We start from the raw sequence: 27911 nt of genomic DNA on the forward strand, positions 1-27911 counted from the left end.
TAATTTATTAAAATTCCATAAAAGGAATACAGTGTACATTAATCATTATTTCACCTTCATTTCACATAAGTAGTACTACTGTTCAAACTGACACCTTAACAATGTACTTTCTTTTCAATAAAATACACACAATTTTACCACTAAACACCTTCAGGTCTAAAGGTGTCTTATCTGAGCTACATAACCGGTGTGTCAGGTGATCTGCATTTAACTCTTTGGCCCATTTGTTAAGAGGGTTGACCTGAAGCAGGAACAGCAGGTTCAAATAGTGAAAATAAACTGCATATTTAGTAAACACTCAAATAGAAAGTGCAGTGTCTGTGAACTGATTAAAACAGAAGCATGTACCATCCATAAATCCACTTGTATCACAGGAGCAGCCTATGCACAATTATACGAAGCATTATGCTTGTCACAGTATATTTAAAATGCTCTACTTGCAATATAACCACAGCCGTGCTTCAATAAGCTGTGTAACCCTAATTAGGAAGTTGAAAATTGCACTGGACCAGCTATGATTCAAAGCCAATTAAAATCCTAGCACCTCAACACCTCAGTAAGCACCTTGTTTGTTACTGGCTGACTCGTTCTTGACATCATCAGTTTTTTTTTTCCTCTGTGATAGCAGGCACCTCTGTGTTCCATGCCCCCAACCCACTACACTACGCTACACCCACTCACGAATCAGTTCTGAATCATACCTCTGAGGGCACCACAGTGAGAACGGAGAATTAAAACGTGTTGACAGTTCTTTTGGTTACTGCTTCTATTATTCAGGCATTCAGATAATGTAGTAAACAACAAGACAACCTGTAAATAATTAAATGGTGCTAATTATGGAACAGCTATTTGTCCTGGGTGAGCCTTTCGCCATACAAACACAAACATTGTTTAAACAGAGCAGTTCAAAATGTGCATCGGAAGTACATTCATAGAGGAAGAAGATGCAGCCATCTGTCGCCCCCCTCAGGAGAAACGGGGGGGAACAAATCCAGATCTTTTCAAAAAGTGACTGCATATTACATCACCCGCAGCCTGCTGCAAGAATATTCATGGTCAGCAGTAAAAAAAAAAGAAAATGGGAGGGTGCTTCTTGGATAATTGAAGAGCTCGGAACAAGAACGGTATGTATTGAACAGCTAAGAAACATCAAGTAATATAAGCCAATTAAAATAGCATTTGATATACATTTTACAAAGCTAAAAGGTCTTACTATTTGTGATAATGTTTTAATTTAACTGCATAAACTATGTTGTTGTACTGCTGTTAAGTTATTTTTGTTTTCACAGATCTTACAACGCAGCAATACAGAACATTTAGCAATTTGTTACAGGTTTGATGCAGTTTGGCTTCACATCCACGTTAGAAACACCAGCGATCATTTTGTATTCTCTTGGAAGCACTGTTTATTTACGGTCATTAATAGGTAACATGACTGTTGACAGTGTGTAGCCCGTATTCACAAAGACGGTGCTTTTCTTAAGGCTTAACAGTATTTACCAGGAAAAGGCAACTTTTCTTTGTTCTGTTATTTTGCTAACAACTCTACCCTTACAAAAATAAAGTACATTTGAAGAGCAGGGATCTGAATTTATGCTCATTAATATTCCAAAAAATCAAAAAAAGATTGATCAGTCCTGGGTGCCTGGGCCTCCCTCAAGACAAACATTTACAGTGAGATTTCTGTCAGGTTTAGAGGAATGTTAAAATATGTGCTCAATTTGTGATTAATAAAATATTTGAACATTTAAACACTAAACATTGTTTCCCTACTTGTGCTGGAGGTTTTCTTCAAAAGCTTTTTGTAACAATGCTAAGCCAATTGTTAAGGTGGTTTCAATTTGCATGTTATTTAGTTAGGTATGCTGACGCAAATCCTGGGATTCCAAATAAAACACAAACCAGGGTGGAAGCAGCAGTTCTTAGGATAAAAATAATTCTTGCGTTGTTTTTGTTGTTGTTGTTGTTGTTGTTGTTGTTGTTGTTTTAAACACCCAGTCATACACATAACATATCTAAAACTAAATAAACTTCTTGGTCTTATAAAAATACGCTTTGACAAAACTGTCTCGGTGGACGAAAAAAAGCAAAGAAGTTAAACATGGTGTGTTGCTGGGCATGGAATGAATAATCATTGTCCCTGTGGAAAGCCTGAGTTTTTTCTATACATCTTCAACATCAACAGGTCTTCATAAAAAAAGTCAAATATTCCTCATCTTTTCCCATGTGCAGCTGTAAGATGGTGCCCGATTATTTTCTTTCTTTATCTGATCAGAGAGTATAAAAGGTGCCACCTTACATATACAGGTTTAAACCTCTGGGCATCTCACTAAAATGTACTGACATTGAAACATTCTGTAAAGAATGATTACAGTGAGGTTTACAGTCAGTTGCAACACAAACAAACACATTAAATTAAAACAAGACTCTTTGTTCCACAATTATTCATTACCTCTCGTAGTTCTATAATAGTGCAAATGAAAATAGCAATACGAGTTAAAACAAAAAGCCTTTCTTCTTGCTTTGAATGCGAAGTTGACTGTTTATCTGTAACCATTGATGAGATATGTGGTAGATAAAACTTCGGGCATTTCGTGAACACAGAGGCACAAACAGCTGTGAAAAAACAGAATAAATAAAAACGTTGGTATTGTATCAGCACGGCCTGGCTACAGCCTACAACATATATAGTTATGCTGTTTGAAATTTATCATAAATCACATTCACTTCTCTGCACTTGTCTGAGTATCGCCAATCAGATTCAACATGGCTTTAAACATGACACTCAAGAATTTCTGTGATAAAATTGTAAGAACCAAGGCAAGCAGTCTCCATTACTGTACTGACTTACTGTAATATGGCCGAGTTCAGTTTTACATTTATATATAATGGCATGTACTGTTTATATTTATATAAGGTGCTGCAATATGCATGCAGCTCCACTGTGATGGTTCAATGTTATAATTTCACCTTGGTTTGAATCAGGTCCTTAGTGCCAGGGCTTGGTAAGGTAGCAGTGTCAGACATTTCCTCATCATTTTCCCAAAAGTCCTCCTTTACAGTTTCTAGAGTCTACAATGTAAATGAAAGGACATACAGGGGTTAGCTTCTCAAAGCTATTTATTCCAAAATCGGCATAACACCATTTCTTTTTTTCAGAAAGAAAAAAACACGTCCAATAAAATTACCAAAATAGCAATAAACTCGGACATTTGGTTTAGAGACTTGTAAGCAGTTGTTGTTTCTTTTTCATTTTAGAATTGCAATTGACAGTTTTAAATCAACAAAAAAGAAAAGAATTGTGCTGATGACGATTTTGAATAAATAGCTTGGAGTACCTATGCCCTGTATGAAAGTAACAGCATGGCTGTAAATGCATAATCAGAGCTGCAGGTATCACTGTTCCATCTTCTACACACTGGTAAAGCTCAGAGATCTGTATCCGTATCTGCTATAACTGCTTTCAATACAGCAAAACACTTAAAATGCACACATAAAGCTTGACTGTCGTTTCTGTTTAAATATTTTATCAACTCTTTGCTCTGAAAGCTGCAACTGGGAGGCTAAAACTACAAGAGCACACGAACAATAAGGGGTTCAAACCAGCAGTTCTTACATTAGCGAACGCAAATACACAGCGTAAATGGAAACCATTCCACTGAGACTGTGTGTTCTCTTTGAACAATGACCTGCCTGTGACAGCAATCCCAATTGTCAAGAGCAAACAATCAGATATTTTTAATTGGTTATTAATAGTCGGATAATAACAGTGTAATAGCTTGGATGCAGTGAGTGAAGAGAACAGCGAGACACAAGTTGTCCCTCCAGGACACGCTTGAGGCTCACAGTCAGCGCTGGTGTGGATCCCTGGTGTGTGTAAATATAGGAAGGACTTTTCAAGAGCACCTCATTTCAATACAAGTAACAAAAAGATGTTTCTATATATTATGATGATATATTTAGGTTATATGTGGTGTTTGTTGCGCTACTGGGTTTACAGATTTATTTAATCTTTTTCTTTTATCCAGTAAATCTAACAGAATGGGACCTCATTGAATGGTCCCTACTAAAGCTATTTCCGACTCCCATCAACTCTAACATTTAACCTAGGCTCTTAGAGGTGCACTCATCGCTACTATAATACTGTATCATTTTCTGTACTATTGTGATTGCACTTTAAAAAATTGGATGACTTGCTGGAAGGGTTCCCTAGCCATTGTTGATTTTCTCATGCCTGTGCTATGGCACCACCACCTGGTCATAATCTGTCCTAACCACAAACTACTGTCAGCAATAAAATGCCTTCTTCGCTGTGGAGTTTTCATTCAGTGGGAGAACCCCATTATTTTTCCAATCTGACATTTCCTTATTATATCTGGGGTTTTATCTCTGTGATATGTAAAGTTCTTCTCCACCATAGTATCTCGATCCCACCCAATTCCATGCTGTTTTCTTTATTTTTATGCATTTCAATATAATTTTAATGGATTAATGATGGCAAAGTGCAAATTTGATAGTGGGTGCAGAACACCATTCTTTACATACGCCCATTATGGAGGCTTTGCACCCGCAAATCACTTTGCACGTATCCTTACATCTACCCCAAGATGTCTTGCAATACCTAGTCCAGTTTCATCAATTTGGGCCGGGTCAATGGCTTCTTAATGATTATAGGGGCTTTGAGACATATGTAAGGTTCTATAGAAATGTAAAATCCTGTCAAGTCCTTCAGGCCACAAGAGGGCCATAAAATAAAACCCTATAGATTTGCCAGGTTTTGTATCTGTTTCCTGTAGTGTTGAAACTGTCGGCTTCATTTTAAAGTTTGATACTGTACCTGTAGGGTCGTGTCGATCCCAATTGTAGTGAACAGTCTCTTCTGGCTGTGAGACTCTTTCCACTGTTGTTCTAAACCCACAGCATCGTTTTCATCCTGTAGACTTCTCCATAATGACACAGGGCTACTACTGCAAGGGAAATGCAGCATGTAACTATATGCAGTCTGAAGAACAGAGATTTGAATGCATTCCTATCTTAAATCAGTGTTATGGTAATTGAACAAAATTCATTATGAAGGTAGAACAAGTGTTCTCATCATAAGCTCTTGTTTTCCCTAACTAGCTTTGAATGTTTTGGGGCCTGGTAAGCAGTTAATGAGATTTCCTTTGCTCTCTCGGATTAGCACTTTCTTAAGAACCCACAAACAGGTGTTTCTGAGACACTTGGCACTGTTTATGGCCCAATAATAATGAATATTTAAAAGATTAAAAGTACCATCGACTGGGGAGGTGTTGGTAAAAAGAAGCCTCTTCCTGCGGAGAGTCTTCAAGTAGCTCCAGTAGTGATCTTACATCCTCTGTTCTTTCTTCAACTTCAACTAAAGGGAAACTGTTCTTAAAAACCATCTCGAAATCTGTCACGTCCTGCACCTAAACAACGAGAAACGCAATGCCAACCACTTTTATTAGCTGTATAAATCTATTACAGTTTCAGAATTAATCTATTGTCATCTTTAATCTTACCTATTAGCTAGCTTCAATGGTGTAATACAGCATAAGATAACAAACAGTGCTGCACAAACCGATTATTCGGAATTAAGCTCTCCACGGACGAGGTTCATTGGTGTTGATTGGGCTAATTTAGCGTTTCAAGTGAAACACCTGAAGAAACAGCTGTTTGGCTTTGTGTGGATTGCTGTGTTCTTCACAGAGTGGAAGAAAAGCGGCAATCATCACAAATCCAAGCAGCTGTTTCTTCACTTATTTCACTCTGAATGGTAAATTAGCCCAATCAACACTAATGACCCTCACCTGATTGTCAGCACCTGATTTCTGTGGAGCGCTCAAGCTGAATAATAATACACAGTATCAGTTAAGCACACCTAGTTGAAAGGCAAGTGTGCTCCTAGTTATAGCATGAGGACAGTACAATGTTCATTCATTTCTGTATCTATGTATGTATGTAAGTTTCAATATATTTACAAATGTAATATATAACCGTGTCTAGAGAACTTGCATCCATATTGACGGGTGATGTTTTCCATTTCAACTGTTCTCCAGTAAAAGGTGGGAAAGCACTATTGTTCAGCTGGTCACTTTCCCCAAAAGTACTCCACTCCCCGAAGGGGTTATTCAAACAGTCAGGCTCATGGAAATTATCTGCACAGTTGGATGGAGGAAAAGAACACCCAGCGGGCCCTTCAAAATCACCCCAGGATTGAGAGTTTCTAGAGTCCAAGTTTCCATTGCAATCCACAGTTTCCAATTCATCCATGTCTTTCAGATCCACCTCCCAGGCACTGTTACTGTATTTCCAATCCGCTGGTTTTTTATATATGTTAATATGTTAACGTACTCAACGCCCATAGAAATGTGTAAAAATTGGGCATAAAGCCAGATACCCATCTTCCACCGATTAACTCTCTTCACAAATGAGCTGTATGTTCACAGCTCTGTGTGTCCAGCGTTGACTTAGCCTGCTTCCTTGCTTACCAGAACCCTAGGCTGTGTGTTTCAACTGTAGCTGGTTTCTTTTCACACACTGCATTGCAGAATGAATCACGCTTTATTTGCTGTTTTCGTGTAGATAGAAGCACCAGAACACTGTTCTCCATATCAGTTTCCAGATTTAGGTTTTAGTTTCTTTTTTATTGAAGTTTGACCTTTCTTCCTCATAAACGTGTTCTTCAACCTATGAAACAGAGACAGGCACTTTAAAAGTTTCTCTCAAACCACATTTCTTGAAAATAATTTAATACAATTAGATGTAGCATAGCTGGGGGCAAAATAAATGTCAATTTCAATACTGCACAAGCTTATTTTCAGCAATAGGCAGAACAGGTCTTGCACAATTTCCTTCCCCTTTTAGCTGCAGTCTTAGAATACTTGGGGTGTGGAAAATGCCTAATTCGTTCAAATGAGGTAGAACATTTCATCTCTTTGACTGGAGTGTCTGAAATAGATGTTAGTTTTTGAACAGCTCCTACATACATTTATTTTATTTTATTTAAAAACACTGGGGGCTAATTAATTGGTCTAATAATGAATTTAATAATTAATTTAAAATAATGAATAATGCATACAAGGTTATGAAAATCAAACTTCCGACAGTATGTTTGTTTTTTAGTTTATTTCTATAAATCCCCATATCTTAATGATTTAAATGATGTATTTTGAACTACCGTAGACAAATAATAGACCCCATTTATCTCTGAATTATCAACAAATATCCAACATAACCACAGGTTATAAACAACCTATCCCAGCTCAGTTATAGTTAAATGGAGCAAAACAACACTGTATCAACCTGTTTAAGTCTGTTAAAACTACATAGGACACACCTCCTTTTGTTATTGAAATGAATACAGATAACAAGGGTTCAATTGGACCTCAGCTAAACTGAGCTGTTGTTGGCTGTACCCTGTGTAACCTCTGTCTGATAAGATACCAAGATAAGCAGGACCATTAAGCTGACAAGAGTCTGGGAATCTGGGGGAGTTGTACGATGGTGTAATTTGTGAAAGCATTCCGAGGTGGAGTTTAAGCATTTTGTTTCTGTAAAAAAAAAAAAACATTTGGTGTATTCCTCAAATGCAAATTATAGTCACTGGTACATTGTTTCACAGAAACCTGCTATTTAACTCTGTGATGAATTTAAAAACAAGTCTGGTGACATTCCAGTGTCCAGGATGTACTTGTGTATAACGGGAATATCTTCTGGTCACTACAAATGCTAATAGCACCTCCAGGTAACAAGTGGTTCCCATGACAGTAAATTAAGATAACTACATGCTACACTGATTGACTAAGAAAGTGCAATAGCCCACCACTGTATCATCTTCTCAGGGTGACAAAACCACTGGAGATATATATAAAATGGTCCTTCTGGAGAAAATGCAACTTCAAAAAGAAGTAACAGAAAACTGTGTAAATAACCTTTTTAGCACCAGCCTCAGGGCAATACTATAACTAGACAAGCCATTCCAGTTAAGGTTTACTTCCATATTATGAATGAAAACATCAGTCAGTCATATACATTCATTGTATTGGAAATTGGTTAACAATCCCCGAGTTTCTCTACTTCAGTTCAGAATGTTAAAGCAATACCTTGCCTTAAACGTACGTATGCTGGGTGCTGCTCTCTTGTTGCTAAGTGTTGCTTCCTTGTTTATATGTTTCCGTATCGCTGAGATTATTCCCTTAAAATAATGAGCTGGCACAAAATACGTATTCTAGGATTTTACTAGGTTTTACTATCAAACTGCATGCATTACCTAGCAGCACGCTCACTTGCATTTAGGTTAACACGTGTTTGTTTTTTTTTGACAGTAAACTACAAATGTTAGATTTTATTTAGGTTTTGAAAAGGCTGAGGTGTGCTGTCTGTGAAACAAATGATTCCGCTGACACTGTTCATCACCTCCCAAAGTACAAACTGCTGTACTTACAAGCAAACATGCAGGAAACTACAGAACGGTGTACAACTACTTGTTTCCCAAATTACAGTTTACCATTTTATTAATTACAAATTCACATTCTCTCTCATTCTCTCTCGTCAATGACGACGACAGAAGCAAAATGTTCGCATACAATTTCGCTATAGTAATTAGCATGTTTGGTATAACAGGCTTCAATACCTGCATACAAATGTTTATCGTTTTTGTTTTCTTCAATAAATGATCACCGTAAGAACACAGATACAAATACCTTACATACGAGGTCAGCTTCCAATCCAAGTGTAGAGTCACATTTAATAGTCATTGATGACCGTAAAAGTTCCAAAGACTGGCAGCTTCCTCTTTCTGTTTGGACACACCCTGATGATTTAACACCTGAGGTCACGAGCAGGTGGAGCTTGAGGCTTCGTTACCTGATACAGGTACGCAGGAGAATTGCAGGTTCTGTATACTGCGCTCTAATGTATTTGTAGATGCACTCCTCTTTTTATATGATGAAATACTGTATCCCACTGCTTTGTTTTTTAATGAGTTGTAAAATTGATTACCCAAACTACAATCAAATAGTAGCCTATACATATACTGTATATATATATATATATATATATATATATATATATATATATATATATATATATACATATATATATATATATATATATATATATATATATATATATATATATATATATATATATATATATAGTATTATAACAAGTCCCCCTCTTTTTTTTGTTAAAACATAAAGAAGTATTAACAAGTGTCAAAACATAAACAAGTATATTGAACCTAGAACCCTTGGAGAGGTCATTTGATTAAGTCAACAGAACATATACTATACATAGAAATTAGATTTCTAAATCTCTAGATTTTAAAATCTAGAATAAAATACGAAGAAAAGAAATGAATGCATTGTAAATTACACGGTTGTTACGACATACAGCAAGTATAGTTCGCAGTGATTCACAATGCTTGCCTGCTTTTATTTTGTATTTATCCATACGTACCTTTCCTGAAGTTGTCTTGGAGTTTTCTATGTAGGCCTACTTACTATTCCACTGCATCGTTCCATTAATGCTTCCTCGATGATATGTGTAAGAATGCCTTACTCTATCATGACAAAATGTTTTACTGACCCACTTTTGGAGGCGTGGTACTGTTTCACATGACGTGAAAGGGATATTTGACGCTATTATTAACTGTCAGTTTATTGTGCAAGGCCTTTAAAAGAGTCTGTGATCTATTCAGCTTTAACGGTTCCACCCTTTACAAAAGAAGTGCATTATTAGCCATCCTTTAACATGGTTCATAGAGATTAAGGAGGTACTTTATAATTCCTAACATCATATTATTTTTTCCTTCAAGGAGATGGGATTTTTTTTTAAATTTAAAAGCACATATAAAAACAAGTCAAATTAAGTTTATACTCAAATGATCAAGAGCTAACAAAACCAAACTAACTAAAATCTGTGAAAATGTTTGAGAACAGTGGAGAAAACTGTAATGCTTGGTTTTTATTTTTACTTTAACTGCCCCCCCCCCCCCCCAAATTAAAGGAAACACAGTGCTTCCAGAATAGTTACAAAATCTGTATGACAACTGTACAACTTATTTGAAAAAAATACATTTTATAATAACTGTCTGTCTCCCGATTTTTGACAACAAATTTTTGTGAAAATATAACATTTGAAAAATGTCCTCCCAACGTTGTTTATTAAATATATGCTTAAATACATGTCTGCTGCATTAACAGGCGCATGTAATGAATCAGAAAAAAGGAAAACACGTACCTTAGTATCTTCTTTCACCAGCAGAGGTCTCCACACGCGCCTTCTGTGAACTAGCCTATACATGTTCACACTCTAGTGTGGTCTAAGAAGTCCTTAATTGCTAAATTAGTCAAGGTCTCTCAAAATCCCTTGAAAAAGCACTCTTTTTTACACAGTTGTGTATACCTACACAATATATATATATATATATATATATATATATATATATATATATATATATATATATATATATATATATATATATTCTCTAAAGTGAGTATATATAAATATCACATTTCAATTATTTCCTCCCAGCAGAAACCCCTCTTCCACTAATCTCATACTGCCCTTGCTATAATACACTGGTATTAGCCAAGCATGTAAAAGACATTTGACACACAAGCAGGAAATGACTCCTTAAAGAAATACTGTACCACATCTGCTGCTAATGGTGACTTCATACTTTTAGTGTATATTAGTGAAACAGACTTTGAACAAAGCAGAAGTGTGCAATAGTCCTTAGAATGATTAGTTTGATCTGTTTAACCTTCCCACCCCCAAAGGGCATGCTAGAACACATTTAAATTATGTAATTTAAATTAAGGTGGGTCATTCAATACATATCACCAAATCATTATTTGGTAGAAATGACCAAAATCAGATCACTATTAAAATGAGTCCAATCAAAAAAAGGTGGATCCATGGTTAGTCCTAACAGAAGAAAGTTATGTGACACGATACAGAACAGAGCTGCACTGCCCTCTAGTGTTTAAATATTACTGCTGCATAAAGTAATTTATGTGAATTAAAAATAGCTCTATGCCTGTGGGAGATTAAAACTAGACTTTCAGCAAGATTTGCCTTCTTATGAAATAATACTAGCCAGACCTAATAGATTGTATTTATTTATTTTAAATGCATATCATGCACCATCATTTAATATATAAAAAGGTTGGACGCACATTTGAACTATGTAAGCATGTAGCAAACAGACTCCAAGGTATTTCTCTGTACAACTGAACATCATTGTGTGACACTACAGCTTCAAGTTTAAATTCAGTATTTCGTTCCTTGGGTTTTGTTTTAAACATATGCACTTGCAATTTTACATACTGAACAGCAGGGGTCACCATCTGTCCATTATTACCTCAGGCCCATGTGACTGCAGGGATGGAAATTACACTTGAATTACATGTCTTGAAGCTTGGAACTAGTGCAAAAACTAATTGGCAAATTGTGTCTAGTGTCTTGTGGGTTGTCCAAATAGACACCCTGTCCAGTCAGGGTCACAGGATTTAAATTCTTCTTGTGGTGTTAGTATTCTTTTACAAGGTTACTAAATCTTGTGGCATTACTGGGGTTTTTGATGAGGTGGTTCTATGTTGCCAGTCAAGGGAAAATCCGCAAATATTAAGAATGACTAGCAGAAGGGGTTCAGGAAAAAGGAATAATTTCCAGCATTTTAAAGTTTTATTATTGTATTATTGTCTTTAGCATTGTATTGATCTTTTCTAAAATCAGCTCACTTCAGAAATGTAGCTTTTTTTCTGGAATAGTAAATGTGACATTAACGACAATCGAGAATGCTGGAAAACACCCATAATATGATATTAATCATGGAAGAAATGTCATATTAGGAAAATGTAGATGGTATAAACTAGCCATTTCATCTTCAATTGACTAAAAACCTGAATCAGAATAATGCTACAGTAAGTAGTCCCAACATAGTTATCTTTCTAAATGACGACAGTGCAGCTAAACTATTCTTATTTCACGTTGTTCAGGTTTGAGCCCAAGAGCCTTGGATTTAGAGCATAAATAAAGAAGCTTTATCCCCACTTAAATCAGATTAGCATCAGAAAGGTCACATTTTTTATGGTAGCTCAAGAAGAAATAACGCCAAGAAAATGAAGCTCATTCAATTGGAACTGAATACAGCTGGAAGAGAAAACATTGAATTGCTGACTACTACTTTCCGACACGCCCTGAGAAGTTTACAAAAGCAGCAACTGTAACAGTAGAAATGCCTGACAGCGAAAGATGTAGAGCCTGCTATTGAGCACAGGGCAGAGCTGTTTTACCGACGCGGGATTGATGAAACATCATGCAAACAGATGCAAAACATTCATTCTAATGTCATGTTGTGTATGCTGGTAATACCGGTTCATGCCAGTTTCATATTGATTATGTTTTCAACCTTTTAATAAAGACCTAATGCAAAACTTAATGCATGATTGCTTCTCTGTTTACGCTGCAATGCTTCATTAAGAGACTGCTTGGATTTCTTTATTAGTCCTGATCTGCAAAAGAATGTCAATATTTGGAACAACAGGCTTCTTAGTTCCTTGAGATGTTTTTCAAGACCTGTGCAAAAAAAAAAAAAAGATTGCCTTTAGATATATTTTGTGCATACAGTTAAGAAATCTTTATGGTCATCTGGAGGAAGATGTCACACCTGCTCATCCACCTATAACCGCACAGTTTTTATTTTTTGTTCAATACAAATAAATGACGAAGGCGCCCAGAAAAAAACACATATCTGCTTAAAGTCTCAAATGATCTGTTCATTTTAGTTCAGTTATAGTTTCACTGTACTATGTATATAGTTTAAAATGAGAGGTGAATTTAGGAGGAATGGTGTAAATGGGACTCTTGTTCCCAGTTCCTTTTAGGACTCACTGGTGCAAGAACATACAGTACATGTACAAATTAAAATATTATGGGACTGAAATTACGGCTTTAATTTAAACATTTTTTAAAAATAAATAAATCTCTTGATTATATTAACAACTTTCATAGAAGCACCTTGTAAAATTCAGTGCTTAATCCTAACAATTCCAAAAATTGCACAATCTTAAATAGACAGCCAGATTCTATAGTAATTAAACATGTCTTTTCATGATTGAGTCATATTGTCTAGCGATGAGATTTATGCAGGGAGGGGAAGCTTATCTCAGTCTATATTTTGAATAAACAAAATAAAATAGTTACCATCATGTGATCATGTGATGGAAGAGATTTGGGGATTATATAACAGGTAGTGCAAACAATACTGATTTGAGACATAAGTTACACCCCTGTATATACAGTACAGAAGCGATACTGTATGCTATACTGTGCAAGCTTACTACCTCCCTAAGTAATGTTTCCAGCTGCACCATGAAACTGGTTTGTATTTAATCTCATCTCCATCTCGATCCAATATCAAACAGAATTCTGAATAAATACGTCTACCTCCAGTTTTCCTTCTGCCTAAGTGATGGCAAAGTTATATCTTATGCTTGGTACTTTTAACTCTGTTTGTGTACCAATTACAAAACTCGAAGTCCCAGTGGTTTGAATTCAGCAAACGCTAATATTTTACCATCAATTATGCATCAAGGTAAATGACTCTGTCACTGTTAAGCATCGTATATATGTACTGTAGTTTAGTTGATGCAGCAAATTGATATCAGCTACAGTACTAATTACAGGGAAGCCAATACAACATAGACACACAATGTCTTAGAGGATGCTGTTACTCCTCAGCATGTAAGAACCAAGGCATGCAAATCCCTGATAATGGGTTCACATGAATAAACAAAAATTGTAAATGTATAAACAAAAATTTGGCTGTCTAAATTTGGATTATTTGATTTACAGCAGTTCTCAATGAGGAAAGCCTAAGCTGACAGATATAATTACGTCATCAGCGGTGGAGTCATTTACTGTAAGTAATTTAACGAAATGGACATTTGGCACTGTGTAGTACATGATCTCTTTCTCTGCACTGATAATATTTCATAATTCATCAATCACAGAGCTAATGGTAACACTGCTAGAAGAAATTAAAATCAGCAAAACTAGTATGCAGCTCTTGGATCATATTCAGAAAGGATTAAGCAAAATACTATGTATCTTGTGATTCTTAAAACTTTCATTATAGTACGTTGATGGAGTATATGGTCACCTTCATTACAGTACGTTGATGGAGTATATGGCCACCTTCATTACAGTACATTGATGGAGTATATCGCTACCTTCATTACAGTATGTTGATGGCCACCTTCATTACAGTACGTTGATGGAGTACATGGCCACCTTCATTACAGTACGTTGATGGAGTATATGGCCACCTTCATTACAGTACGTTGATGGAGTATATCGCTACCTTCATTACAGTACGTTGATGGAGTATATGGCCACCTTCATTACAGTACGTTGATGGAGTATATCGCTACCTTCATTACAGTACGTTGATGGAGTATATCGCTACCTTCATTACAGTACGTTGATGGAGTACATGGCTACCTTCATTACAGTACGTTGATGGAGTATATGGCCACCTTCATTACAGTACGTTGATGGAGTATATGGCCACCTTCATTACAGTACGTTGATGGAGTATATGGCCACCTTCATTACAGTACGTTGATGGAGTACATGGCCACCTTCATTACAGTATGTTGATGGAGTATATGGCCACCTTCATTACAGTACGTTGATGGAGTACATGGCCACCTTCATTACAGTACGTTGATGGAGTATATGGCCACCTTCATTACAGTACGTTGATGGAGTATATGGTCACCTTCATTACAGTACGTTGATGGAGTACATGGCCACCTTCATTACAGTATGTTGATGGAGTATATGGTCACCTTCATTACAGTACGTTGATGGAGTATATGGTCACCTTCATTACAGTACGTTGATGGAGTACATGGCCACCTTCATTACAGTACGTTGATGGAGTATATGGCCACCTTCATTACAGTACGTTGATGGAGTATATCGCCACCTTCATTACAGTACGTTGATGGAGTATATGGCCACCTTCGTTATTTACCACATTCTAGGTAGGTTTGGTTAATCTGTTTGCAAGAATCCTTGAAAAGATGTCATTGTTTTGCACTGTGCATTCCCTAGATCTTGTAAAGGCAGCAACCTTTGCACTGTGCTTTCTGGACAGTAAACTCCACCCCTCCATTTCCTCTTTTTCTAGGCCTAGTCGCAGCATTTAGGAAAACTATAAATTCATGGTACAGTGCTCTGTTGTTATAGATTGGCCCTTTTATTCTGCAGAAACAGCTATAAGGCAGTATAGTCATGGTTAATGCATAATGCAATTCTGTGAGTACTTGCATTCTTGTTATAAGGTGGAACACAAATAGCCTAGTCTCTTAAGACTCCTGTCTACAGCATTAATCTACTGGAAGGTAGTCCCATCTCTCCCAGCCGGGGTCACCCTTTATAGCAATGGTGTTTCAAGTGATGACAGGGGAAATTGGCCTTGAACTCTAACATCAATTTAAAGGGAAAAAATATAAAAAATGACAACATTTTAGTACTCAATGTCTTTCACCCAGTGGTTCTCATCATTTAATTAACAAAAAATATAGAAAAACAGAATAGTACAAAGCTGTGTACTTTGGAGCGACTTGTGTGGCATTTCTGCCAAGTTAGATTGAACAAACACTGTGTTTTTTCCTTTCTGACCTGTCTTTGTTTCCAATGGCAGAACCACAATAACACATTACAAAGAGAAAGCTTGTGATACTAATAAAATGGGCAAGTCTGCAAATTCAGCACCCTAAGCCTCTGAGCAATAAATTGTAGCCTGAGAATATCAGATTGCCATTCCTGGCTTGAAGACATGTGTAAGTGTGTGCTACACATGGCATGTATATCTAATATTTTGTCCAACCCTGAATATTGTACAAACACTTTGATGCAATTATGAACACTATGAGTCAAACTGTTTCATTTGTAGTCTTAAATAATGATCACTTAAAACAAATATGGAGCTCTATTTTAATCTCAGTATTGCTTAGACAAGCCCATTATAAGCAATTCACATATGCTGTTTTCCAGCCCACAGTTTTTCTGATTATGCATTTTAGCTTTCGCTAATTATCAAACATGCCAACCTGAATAGACCCCAATATTGTTTTCCGCAGCAAAGCTTTAGAAAAACTGGGAACCACAGCATTTCATCAATGTGAACTAAACAAAAGTTATATACACCCTAAGTGAAGTAAAACAGCAAAACAAATGGTATGCTTAAATAATATACACACTTGACAGGTTTACCCAAGCAGACTATAATGTGAATACAGATGATTCAGCAAGCCTTTAATGGAATATATACAGTTCTGAAATGTGTTTAGTAATGCAGCTTGCACATATTTATGCAATGTGATATTATTGTCTGCATTACAAATACAGCACAAACTGAGCTTTCATGCATACGCATTGTCAGCCAAATGCATGAGCTGGGCAGATAAAAAAAAAAACTGTGGGTAAATGTTGTTGTAGACAGCTGGGAATAACTAGAGTGGCAGATAAAAGAGCTGTTTTCCTCATACTTGAGCTGCTGGGTCCTCAGGTGGAGAGTGTGAGGCACTGAACTCAGCACATGGGATGCATGATTTGGACTGAATTGCTGTTTAGAAATGCAAGACCTGAGACTCCTAGCAAAAACATAATTGCGGTGTGTGGGTGTGGGTGTATCAACAATTCATGTAATAACTAACCGATAATGTAATAATACTCTATAATGTAATAATTTGTTGCCCATTAATAGTTGTTACAGGAGTGGAGCATTGACATCCAATTGTGTCAGAAATGACCTAAAACCGAATTCTCACAATAAATCTTACCTTTGAATGCAGTGCCATGTACATTCTTGGTTATGAGACAATGGTAGAGGCGTATGATTCAATTGATCTTACAGAAATAAATACAATGATAAAGAACTGTGACCTGTTACTGTACATTGAAACTAAAAGAGCCAAGATAATTTGGAAATAAACCAAATTATTTAGCATGTTAAGCATTTCAAGCCAATAAAAGAACTGCCTTCAAGCCTCTGTTAGTTAAAAAAAAAAATAAATAATGGTAAGCAAAGTAGCAGGATGTGTGTTAATTTCTAAGCCAGGAATGATTTAACATGGCCAGAAGTGATCATGAAAACTCCTTTCTTTTCCCCAACAAAAAGTGAAACCTCTTGAGACCAGCCTTGATCTGAGCTGCTGGCACCCAGGACAGCAAAGTAAGGAGGGGATAAGCAGCGAGGGCATGATAAGTAAGCAGCAAAAATGAGCGATCTTGCTTACATAACACTGTCATAAGGGTTTACTGACTGCAGAACTTGCACATCATTACTTACCTACTACGGGAAAGGCATTGTTGGAAAATGTATACAAATGAATATACAGTTCTGAATGATTTGACCTAATTTATTACACGTATCAAGGTTGAGTGATTGGTGGTCAGTTAATGACGGCTCACCCCCTGCTTCATTCAGCTGCTACACTTGCAGTGCTGGATTATGAGGATGACAAAGCTGCAATTAAGATGCAAGGCACACAGTGCAATAACAATGGCTGGGCTGTTTTTATGCTTACTCCTCTGGGGAGGGCAGACATTTTCACTTTATGAAATACTTTGCATGTATATTTTCCAGTAACCTAACAGTATTCATGTAATAGTCACAACACAAACCCCCCATTTTTAAATTTGTTACACAAAATGATTTACAAAAAAGAAAAAACATACGTTATTTAAATGGTACATGTTCCAGTGGTTTTATCATGTGCACCCCAGCAGTTGCCTTGTTCACTCATACATTTATCTATTCCCAGGTTCTGGGATATGATATTTGATACAATAATCCAATGGCATTTCCCCACCCAAGTCCTCGTCTACAGAGAGGTTTGAGAACTGTCTAGGATACAGCATCATTCTATTAACCTAAAGAAAACAAAGGAGAACACACCACTCTGGTTCTGTATGGTACCAGTGTGTGTATTGCTTCATACCACTCTAATAACATCGGTATGCCAAAATATAAATGGTACATTTTACCAATGTCTAATACCATTGTAGATGTCACTGTCCTTTTAATCATAACATTGCTATTCTAGTGTCACTGGCTTGCCATTGAAGATCATTCGGTAATGGCAGTATCAAAGTAATGACAATTGTTACGAGGCTTGCAAATTAGTGTTATTTCTGCATGTAAACATTAAACTTAAGCTAAGTTTCTAACTTTACCCAATGAAGTAGTTCTGAAAGCGTGTGTATGCAACTGGTAACACGTACGTTTGTACGACTCCATTGTGTTGTCATTGCTGAGGCCTGCTAAGGTTTTCTCAATATAATTGTGACAGGGTGAGTGGACCTTGCACATGTGATAGGGTAGCTGGGGTCCATTCACAATCATACACAACATATTAGAAAAACTGTAAATATATTATTCTGGGTTTGTGCAAATGTTGTAATTGAAGGGTTAAGAGCCCTGCTTCTGGCATTAAAGTGCAAGAAAAGTCATACAAATAAGAACTTGTGTATTATGACAAAGTCAAATGCTTAGGTGTTTGACAGCTAGGAAATCCTTTGTGATGGAGTAGGCGGCGATGGAATACGAAGGAGCCCCAGCCTTTACAGACTTTTTGGGTTATAAAAATCAGTTGTTTAAAAGCCTGAAAGAGCTCTTTTTTTTTTCCTTAATTTTGTATGTAGGAAAAATATTTTGTTCTGTAGCACATTTGTGTTCAAAATGTCAAACACAAATATTTCAGATACACTTAAAGTAATACACTTGTGTAAGTTACAGATAATACAAAAGCTAGATTAAAAATGTACAGGAATACAGTTTGTGTTATAGTTGTGTGACTAGTATGCAGTGAAGCTAGCCAGGAACAGATTCCATATGCCATTGAAATCAGCATGGCATTTTATTGTACACACAGCATTAGACACAAAGAGGGAATTGATAACTCATGAAAATGTTTCCTTTTCTTACAAGTTACATGAAAACGTCCTCTTATTATTCCTTTGGGCCTCTGGCTCAATAGACACAAATATAGACAATGAATTGCCAGTAGAGGTGCATGAAATTCAGCAGCTTTGAGATCAGATAACATCACAAGTCATCTGATTCTTTTGAACTCCCTCGAAGTCACAAGGGTAGAGGCTACATAATATCAGATTAGACATATCAAGTAGGCTGGCACTTTGAATCTAATAATGACTCAAGCAAAGGCCTGTGAGCCTGGTGATCCTGGGTTTAAATTGAATGATGAGCTGTGTGGTCTTGGGCAAGTTACATGACTGCCTTTTGCCTCACTCCCACTGAGCCAGAAAATCCTATGGAAATGAGCTTGTTCGGCTGTTCATACTTCCTTATCAAGTAAGGTCCTGCTGGTGCTCCCTCCCTCCCTTCTGACTACTTTCCAAAATGAGATTAGAACTCTGGGTGGTGCCTTGGCAACTTTCTCCAGTGACTCACCAATACCGCATCTGAAATCCCATTAACTCATTCCAGGCAGACCATCACTCACAAGACTTCACAACCGGGTCACATAGGAGTTCTTTAAAGAAACTTCACAGCAGCCAGACATTATACCTTATATTCTATCTGTGGACTGGGGGATCCACACATATCATAACAGCCACTCCATCCCCGCCCCCCCCCCCCCCCCCGCAACAGAGAAGAATCTTCTTTTTGAAACATTTCTCAATGCATTTCCATTGCTGAAAATCGAGATTATCTGGGTTAGTTAAACAATTCTCTATTATCACCAGGGTCCGTAGTTGGCACTTCCACTCCAATATCCTTGTTCCAACCCTCTTCTAAATTGTTTTGAACTAATTAGACCCTCATCCAGACCCTGAAATAGTTAATTGTATTCTTTTACCTGTTAAACCTGGAGTGGAATGGCCTTCCAAGACCGTGATTGGACACCCCTGGGCTAGAGCAACTACTGTGACTATTTATACAGTTCCAAACTTTATGGGGAAACTAGGGGTTCACCACCACAATCCCTGTCATTTGAATGGCATTTTACTTCTGTTTCTGTATCGATCTAGACAGTGCAGCAAACTGTTGCTTTTATTAGCTGGCATGACTTGACAAGCTATACGGAGAGTAAACATGCTTCTGAAGTCCCTGAGCTGCCTCTCCCTGGTCTCAATGAGAGCCTGCACTGTTTATTAAGACTGCACTTTTCTTTCTGTTTTCAGAACGACCACACAGAGCCCTGTTTAGTTTCAAGTTGGTCCTGTATCAAGCCTTCTAGCCTGCATTTTGAATTCACTGAAGTTTAAGTACACCAAAGGATTTGTTCTAATTCTGTACCATTAGGAAAAATGAATGTCTTGGATTTAACTAGAGCAAATATTAAAAGTCACACTGAATTTTACAGAGAAAAATAGAAACAATATAGATGGCCATACGTTTAACTGCAGTATAATTGGGGTAAAAAAAAAAAAAAGAAATCATAGGACAAATAGAATTTCATAGAAGTAGCATCTGGCTAACTAGCATGTTCTAGTTTTCTTGTGAACTTTCAAATTAATATTTATAACATTGAAATTATAGCATTTGGCAATATGGTAATAACTGAGAACTTCCAATGGTTTCTGTTTTACATGGTATCTGCTGGTGGTAATATGTGTGTAATTACAGTCACAGGAATTGGCCTGTACCATGTAATTACATCATCTTACAATTGTTTTTCATAATCCCATTTCCATGTAATTGCACATCATTTACCACCAGCAAGACCTCAATTATATTGTACAATCTTTTACGCCACTAGAAGATTTTTGGTAACACTTTAAAAAAGCTGCAAATCCATATGAATTTAAATAGATCTCATTAGCAATCATCAGCAGGGAACCTTGCACAAGTGTTGAAGGTGAGACTAATAATCAAATGATTAGTCTCACTCTCTAACGTTTAGTCTCACATTGATGATGCAAAAAGTCCTTGTGTGAGACTGAAGGCAATGAAAAAACAGAAACAAGACAATAATTCAAAATAACATGAATGAATTCAAAATAACATGAAGTGTGTAAGAGAAGAAAACATTTTTTAAAAACTCTTTCCATTCTACTTTTAAAAGAAAACAGAGAATACCTCGGGTGTGACTTTTTTGAAATCGGTTTCATGTTGTCCTCTACTTTAGTTGCAAGTCCCCTTATCAAATAGAAGGCTGGTTTTCTTAATAAGAAAACACAATGCAATTTATCGTCCAGGGTTTTTGAGGCATATTTATATGCATCTCTCGTCTAAGGACGAGTTATTTTCATTTTAAAATTGATTTGATGGAACAGTTCCTTGACACGAAGGCAGCTCTTAATGCAGAGTCATCCCAGCAGCTTGAACACTGACGCTGAATAACAATTCACAGAGTGAATGTCAGATTGCAGCAAGTGCAGAGTTAGGCTTGTTAAGACCAGATGGTGTGGTAAGTGACACACGGCCGCCTTTTACTGTGAGTGAATGTACAGGAATCGATTTTCAGAGATATGTGCATCCATTATTCTATTGCATCTTTTTGTTTGCTTCAAGAAAATTACAGCCCTAGGTTTCTTTATTTATAATCTTGGCCATTTCCCCTGAGATTATTCCATCTTTGCATCCTGTCTTCAAAAAAGTAAGATATACTTTAAAGCTCTTATATCTGTGGCCACTTTGTTAAATAAAATAGAAAAAGCAAATCATTCAAATTAATGGCATGTGATGTAAAGTACATTTTCAGCTATTTGCTATTTAATGTAACATCCAAAAACACTACAGTATACTTTAATATAGTATACTATGTACTGCAGTCTACTATAGTAATAGTGTTTTTGGATGGTGCTATAGTATATTTTATATGGGTTACCATATAATATAGTTATAGAGTACATTTTATTATTTAATATTGATTATAAAATATTTTGCTGGCAAAACTAATTCAGTTGAGTTCCCTTTTTCAGAGGTGTATAGTGGACCTGAAGTCACAATGAAAATAAATTATGTGATGAGTCAAAAGGTACCGAGAGAAAACTCCCATATAGAAATAAGGCAGGGGCCTTTGAATACTCTTATAATTAGAGTCAACATATTTTGCACTGTGTTGGTTTTAGGAAACACCCAGGTGCTTCTGAACTTTAATAAAACCACACGTACACTTGAACAGGAATGCAGTGGTATAAAAGGTATATATGTCCTGTTTAACTTGGCTTATTGTGTATATCTCACATATTTATACAACTGGCCGCACTATTTTTATAATATGGTACTTTTTATCTATTACTTCTTTTGTTACTTTTTTACTGTTTATATTATATATTTATGACATAATACCATAAAACAAATGTATTATTAAGATATCAAAAAGAAATGAATAAAAGCATAATTCAGTTGTATATTCTTAATACCATCTACATATGACTTGGAACCTCAGCCTTCTGAATGTACCCCAGCACAGTGCCATGAAAATTATAGAAAAAGTGGCATTTTTAAAAGAAAAACTAATTTCGTTCTAAACTCTTCAAACAAAGTTACCTGTATTTCCTTATTCAAACTAACTGATGTGCTCCATATAATGTAGATTTTGCTTTTTGAATAATAAGAACAACGATATGTTTCAGCTTCTGTTGACGCCTTCATATTTCTCCAGCATATCAATTAAATGTGACAGAAGGACATGGTACTGATTAGAATGAGACTACAAAGTGCATTGAGATATGTAGACTTGACATTTTATAAATACTGTGCATTTAATTGTTATTGTTTTAATGTTTTTTTTTGTTTTCTTTAACTTACAGGACATGGTCAGGTTCATCTTTCCTATGTTTTTCATGCTATATTGATTTTGGCGATGCAAGGTATGAAATAAATCCCCTCAAGGTATTTGCTGAGTGATTTCACAACACTTACCTCATTAAGTTACCATTAAATGTTCTAAGCAGAATGCAATGCCTCATGCACTACTGTTATATAATCTCATCTGTGCTGCTGGCAGACAGCTTCTTGATGTCTGGATGTGCTGCTTCTTAATATTTCAGGCTAGTATATTATTATGAGCAGAATTATCGTAAGTTTTACTTACACAGTGTAGTACTACTTACAGTAGGTGTGCTGTATGTACCCCTGCAATATCATTTTCAACATGACTGCTTGTATTAATGATGAACCCTGGCTTAATAAATCAACTGTGGCATGGAAGCAGACAGATATCCTGTATAAGTTTGTAGAAACTGGATAAGTCGTGTCATATTCTCGTGGTGTATTCAATTAACTGGCCTCCCTGCTTTTAACAACTAGAGATCGTCAGCATGGTTGTTTCTTGAATATGCCACAACATTATGGCATTCAGCTGAAAAGTCAGCCTTTAGACATCTTGGTTGAAAATAAAAATCTTTGCTGAAGCACACAGTAGTCCAATAAGTAGCTAGTTGCTAAAGGACAAAGTAGAGGCAGAAATAGGAAAGCTACAAGTAATACAATAAAGGGTTTGAGAGAATAAAGATTGTGATGGAACTGATGCTTGACATATTGGCTGTCGCTGTATTGGAACTATTTGTCATATTGTCCTGATACTTGGAAGGTAGAACATCCACATCCTTGTTGAGCAATCATTCATTTGACCTCCTTTCCAATCTGGAATCTTGGAGGTTTTTCTTGAAACTAACATGTGTTAGTCCTTGAGTGTGGGTGTAAACTGCACTCAGCCGAATGGGAATTTCCGATCTGGTAACTGGCAGCGCTTTAAAGACGTGATGTCATTGCTATGGGAGATTCCATTTCAATCAACATAGGGACAAGTATCTGACAGGTGACGACTGAGGCTACACTGTTGCAAAACAACATGGGAATGTTTAGGAGATCTTGAACTACATGAACTATTCGAATTCAATATGGACTTAGAAAATATAGGATTTATTTTCCACTAAACAAAAATATCTAGGGCAGCAGTGTGGAGTAGTGGTTAGGGTTCTAGACTTTTGACCAGAAGGTCGTAGGTTCAATCCCAGGCGGGGGACACTGCTGCTGTACCCTTGAGCAAGGTACTTTACCTTGATTGCTCCAGTAAAAACCCAACTGTATAAATGGGTAATTGTATGTAAAATATAGCTTGAATTTAAGAGACGGTCATGTTTTACTAGCATTTGCTTGTTTCGCAACATATTTTCATTGCCAGTTTAATACACTCAATGTGGTAGTCAATTGCCATTGATTGGCACTTAGTTGTAAGGGTGAGGGAAGGGCAGTTTTTCTTGTTTTAAAATCAACACATTAATAAATAGGTGTGTTTTGTTTTATTTAATATCTGCTAACAAATACCTTTTAAAGGCAATTACTCAGAAATACTATTCTGTACTATACTAAATATTGACTGTATCCTTCTCTAGTACAGATCATAGCTTGAAACAAAGATAGTGGAGCAATACATTCCAGCAGTATGATAATTATAACCATAAGAAATAATAACCGACTTGTAAACTTAGATGTCAAAATGCATTTCAGATTTCTGTAAGAGAACCGAATTAACAGGCAAAATTTATATCACCAAATTTATCCAAATATGTAATTTCATGTGTGTTCTCTATTAATCATAACACTTAATAGTACTGAATGTAGAAATACTGCACTATAACTTGATAAATGTAATAAATGTTTCGTCAACTGGCAGTGAAATTTACAATTGTTGAGTACTTTCATCTACTGACTTCAAAGCGTTGGGATATGCAAATTTAACCATTGCTGAATGTCAGTTATGAACCAAAGTTAACAAAAAAGACTATCTAAAATTCTAAGCCAATTAAGTGGAAGAAATAGGGTAATTAAATACAAAGAAATAATTTAACCCTAAAAGCAGTCAAGAGACTTTTTTTACGTCACCCGAAACCTGTGATTGAACTACAGTCGAACACTATTTATGTACTGCATACAATACCCTATCAAGTATCCATTATCTTCCAATAGTTGCTCATTACTAGAACTATTAAATTCCACCCCAAGGGCAGTAATGCACTAAAGATAGATGAGCTTAGTGGCACAGAAGGCATATTTTGGTTATATTTATTGCATATTCTCTTTATTGACTTCAAAATATAATACCTACCATTGTGGACTTCAGTCTGAATTCTCCTGGGCTGTCTAGTCTATATGTGCCTTTAACCTTTTGACTGCCTCGGAAATTGAATGTTTGTGTTCCTGTTGTGCTCTGGCAAAAACAGCACATTGCTCTATTAAAATGTGTTTTTTGATTTTACTGTGCAGCTTTGAGCTTGTCTGGAGAATCCTAATTATCGGGATGAAGAGCATTCCTCATTCCATTCAAATCATCTTACTTTTGTTTCTATATAGACTATGTTGGTCTGGCAGAGTTGAAAGGTCACATTGTCACATGATTTGGATGGAATGAGGAAGGCTGTTCAGTCCTGGCAATTAGGACTATCTAACAAAGCAGCTCAAAGCAAGGTAAGACAGATTTAGAGAACAATTATAATCATTCAATATGGGAGCAACACCACCCAGAACCACTCTGAATGATTATAAACACCATACAATAGTAAGAGGAATGAAAAAAAAATAACAGTAGAGATTTTAAAACAATGAGAAAGGAACAGTAAGCAACATTTTGGCTTCAAATTACTGTAATGAAATAAAGATAAATAAATAAAGGCAATTTCTCTAAACTAAAAACTCCACCAAGAGCACTTCACCACTGCACCACTGCGGCACTGCACCACTGCACCACGGAAGCACAGTACCACAGCAGCACTGCATTTACTTTATTTGTAGGGCTGGTACTAAATGTATGCAGCAGGAAACAACACAGAAATAAACCTCACCTTAAAACACACACTGTCTCCTCTTTCTGCCTGGACTGAAGACAGGATATAAAAGTTATGTACACAAATAGTATCTGTTGGTAACCCAGTCTTTCAGGAATACATGCATGCAGTATAAGACACAACAATGAAAGCATTTTAACACCAGATTCCTCCATAGGAGTTCACTGAGGTCCAGAAAAACGGCTATCGGGTCCGGGAGCCCAGGGTAGTACTGCCTGATTACTCTATAGCATGACTGATCAAATAAGAGTTGACCATGTCAAAAAAAGGAAACCAAACTTAAAGTTAGGTAAACCAGCCACTGTATATGCTCCCGTCTTTAAGGAGTGCCAATTATGTGCTGGCATGTTTTGCTGGTAGATATTCTGGAGCCCCACTGCCAGGGATGAATATATCTGAAGAACTGCTTATTGGATTGTCATGAAACTTGCTATTAACATTATCATCATTTATTGAGAGCATCAGAATTTTGAATTTACAGCTATGGCAGGGGCAGGGTATGTTTATGTTACTGACATACTTCTTTAGCATGTAAATGCCATCTTCTCGAAAACCAGGTATCTTTCTTGCTGTCCCTCAAGGTCTTAGACACACCAGTATGGTATGCTGTCCCATTAGCTGATCCCATTGATAATGTAGCTCTAATCAGGGTAGCTTGTCCTAACCCAGTAAGTAATCACCAGAAGTCTGGGATTCTATCTATCTATCTATCTATCTATCTATCTATCTATCTTATCTATCTATCTATCTATCTATCTATCAGTGTATCTAGCTCACAGAAACATCCTCTGTCCTCTTACAGATACCCACAATGATACACTGAGTGGTGTCAGATTCCATTACACATCACTAAAACTGTAAAATGGAAGTTTTGGATGCATCTCTCAGCAACGACCTGGACGTCCTTCGCTTCCTACCCTGATCAATTGGGTGGAATGGATTCGCAAGGCATCTAATTTGGTTCACGTCCAGGGACAAGTATTTACTGATCGGGGAGAGACAGGAGAGCGTGTCAGCAGACTGCCTCATTCTAGCTGCACTGTTTCTTGAGCCTGGATGCAAACGTTTCTCTGTGCTCTGCTCCCACCTCATCTCTCATTCTCGTCAGACTGTTTTCAAGCTCTCGATCTCTGCATCAGGAAACAACAGACAGTGTTCCTGTGAGGAGCGTCGGACTGGACCCCCAAGATGTGTGACTGTTTTCACCTACCGTTTCCCAACTGGACAGGGGCTCCAGTCACTGGTGCGATTTTTACCTTTTTCTTATGCTACTTATGTCATGCTGTGCAGCTGCTCTGTGTAACTGCATTGCCAACTCCCTCCAAGTCCTGCAGCATCCAGGGCGTGTCTGCTTCTCCAGTGCACAGAGAGAGAATAAGGAGGGGTTAGGCAAAGCCAGAAGTCATACGGCACTTTCTAAATAATCTCCATAGAGAATACTTTTAAATGAAAAAATTTAAAATGTAAAACTGCATGCTTTGAATATATTTCTATTGCCTTAGTTGATTCAGTAATGATGATCTTGCAGTGTTCTGTGCTATATAGTCAGCATATATAACTTCAGGAGCTTCAATCACCAATGATAATTTAAAGCATCATTAACTTGTCTAATTCATTGCTTTCATGTCTGGGTGTGGCTTGCTGTTATTTTTTTTTAATATAGCCAGTGCTTTTTTTTTTCTTCTGGGATGTTCAGGGTTCGTTAAAGATGTTGCATTGGAGATGTTGATTTCTTGGCTATGTTGGTATAAGTTTGTTTGCTTTTCCTTACTCACCAAGTAGTATTTGATACTCTAGTATATTGTTTGTTTAAACATATATTTCAAAAACTATTGTTTCAAAGCCATGATCAAACTTTACATATCTTTGTTACATTTCAGCAGCAAGATAGTATGGACATAAGAGTTAACAGTTTGTACCGTAATTTGTTTTAGAGATGGAATTTACTTTTTTCAATAACTTTTTCATTGTAAATGTATGATTCAATACCCCACAGAGGGTTAATGTGAAGTACTTGATTAGGAACTGATCTGTATGATACCAGCCTATTAGAGATAATGGGATTG

At 36.6% G+C, this 27911-nt stretch overlaps 1 protein-coding gene across 4 annotated transcripts in view; it reads right to left on the minus strand.

Moving 5' to 3' along the window:
- si:dkey-229e3.2 (uncharacterized protein CLBA1) overlaps positions 1 to 9567 on the minus strand; it is a 9580-nt gene extending 13 nt beyond the window's left edge. The window contains exons 1-6 of one of the 4 annotated variants that reach the window (XM_058987597.1): positions 9463 to 9567; positions 5998 to 6690; positions 5275 to 5429; positions 4838 to 4967; positions 2971 to 3072; positions 1 to 2616 (exon numbers count right to left, since the gene is read on the minus strand). The exon at positions 1 to 2616 is cut by the window's left edge and continues 13 nt beyond it. In XM_058987597.1, coding sequence (XP_058843580.1) covers positions 2497 to 2616; positions 2971 to 3072; positions 4838 to 4967; positions 5275 to 5429; positions 5998 to 6273 — 783 coding nt within the window. In that variant the 5' untranslated portion in view covers positions 6274 to 6690; positions 9463 to 9567 and the 3' untranslated portion in view covers positions 1 to 2496. Of the gene's footprint in view, positions 2617 to 2970; positions 3073 to 4837; positions 4968 to 5274; positions 5430 to 5997; positions 6691 to 8705; positions 8881 to 9462 lie in introns of those variants that run through there. The other 3 variants (XM_058987599.1, XM_058987596.1, XM_058987600.1) reach the window with 3 other exon arrangements.
- Between the last annotated feature and the right edge of the window lie 18344 nt (positions 9568 to 27911).

Source organism: Acipenser ruthenus, chromosome 15, assembly GCF_902713425.1.
Source record: "Acipenser ruthenus chromosome 15, fAciRut3.2 maternal haplotype, whole genome shotgun sequence".
Classification (NCBI taxonomy): domain Eukaryota; kingdom Metazoa; phylum Chordata; class Actinopteri; order Acipenseriformes; family Acipenseridae; genus Acipenser; species Acipenser ruthenus.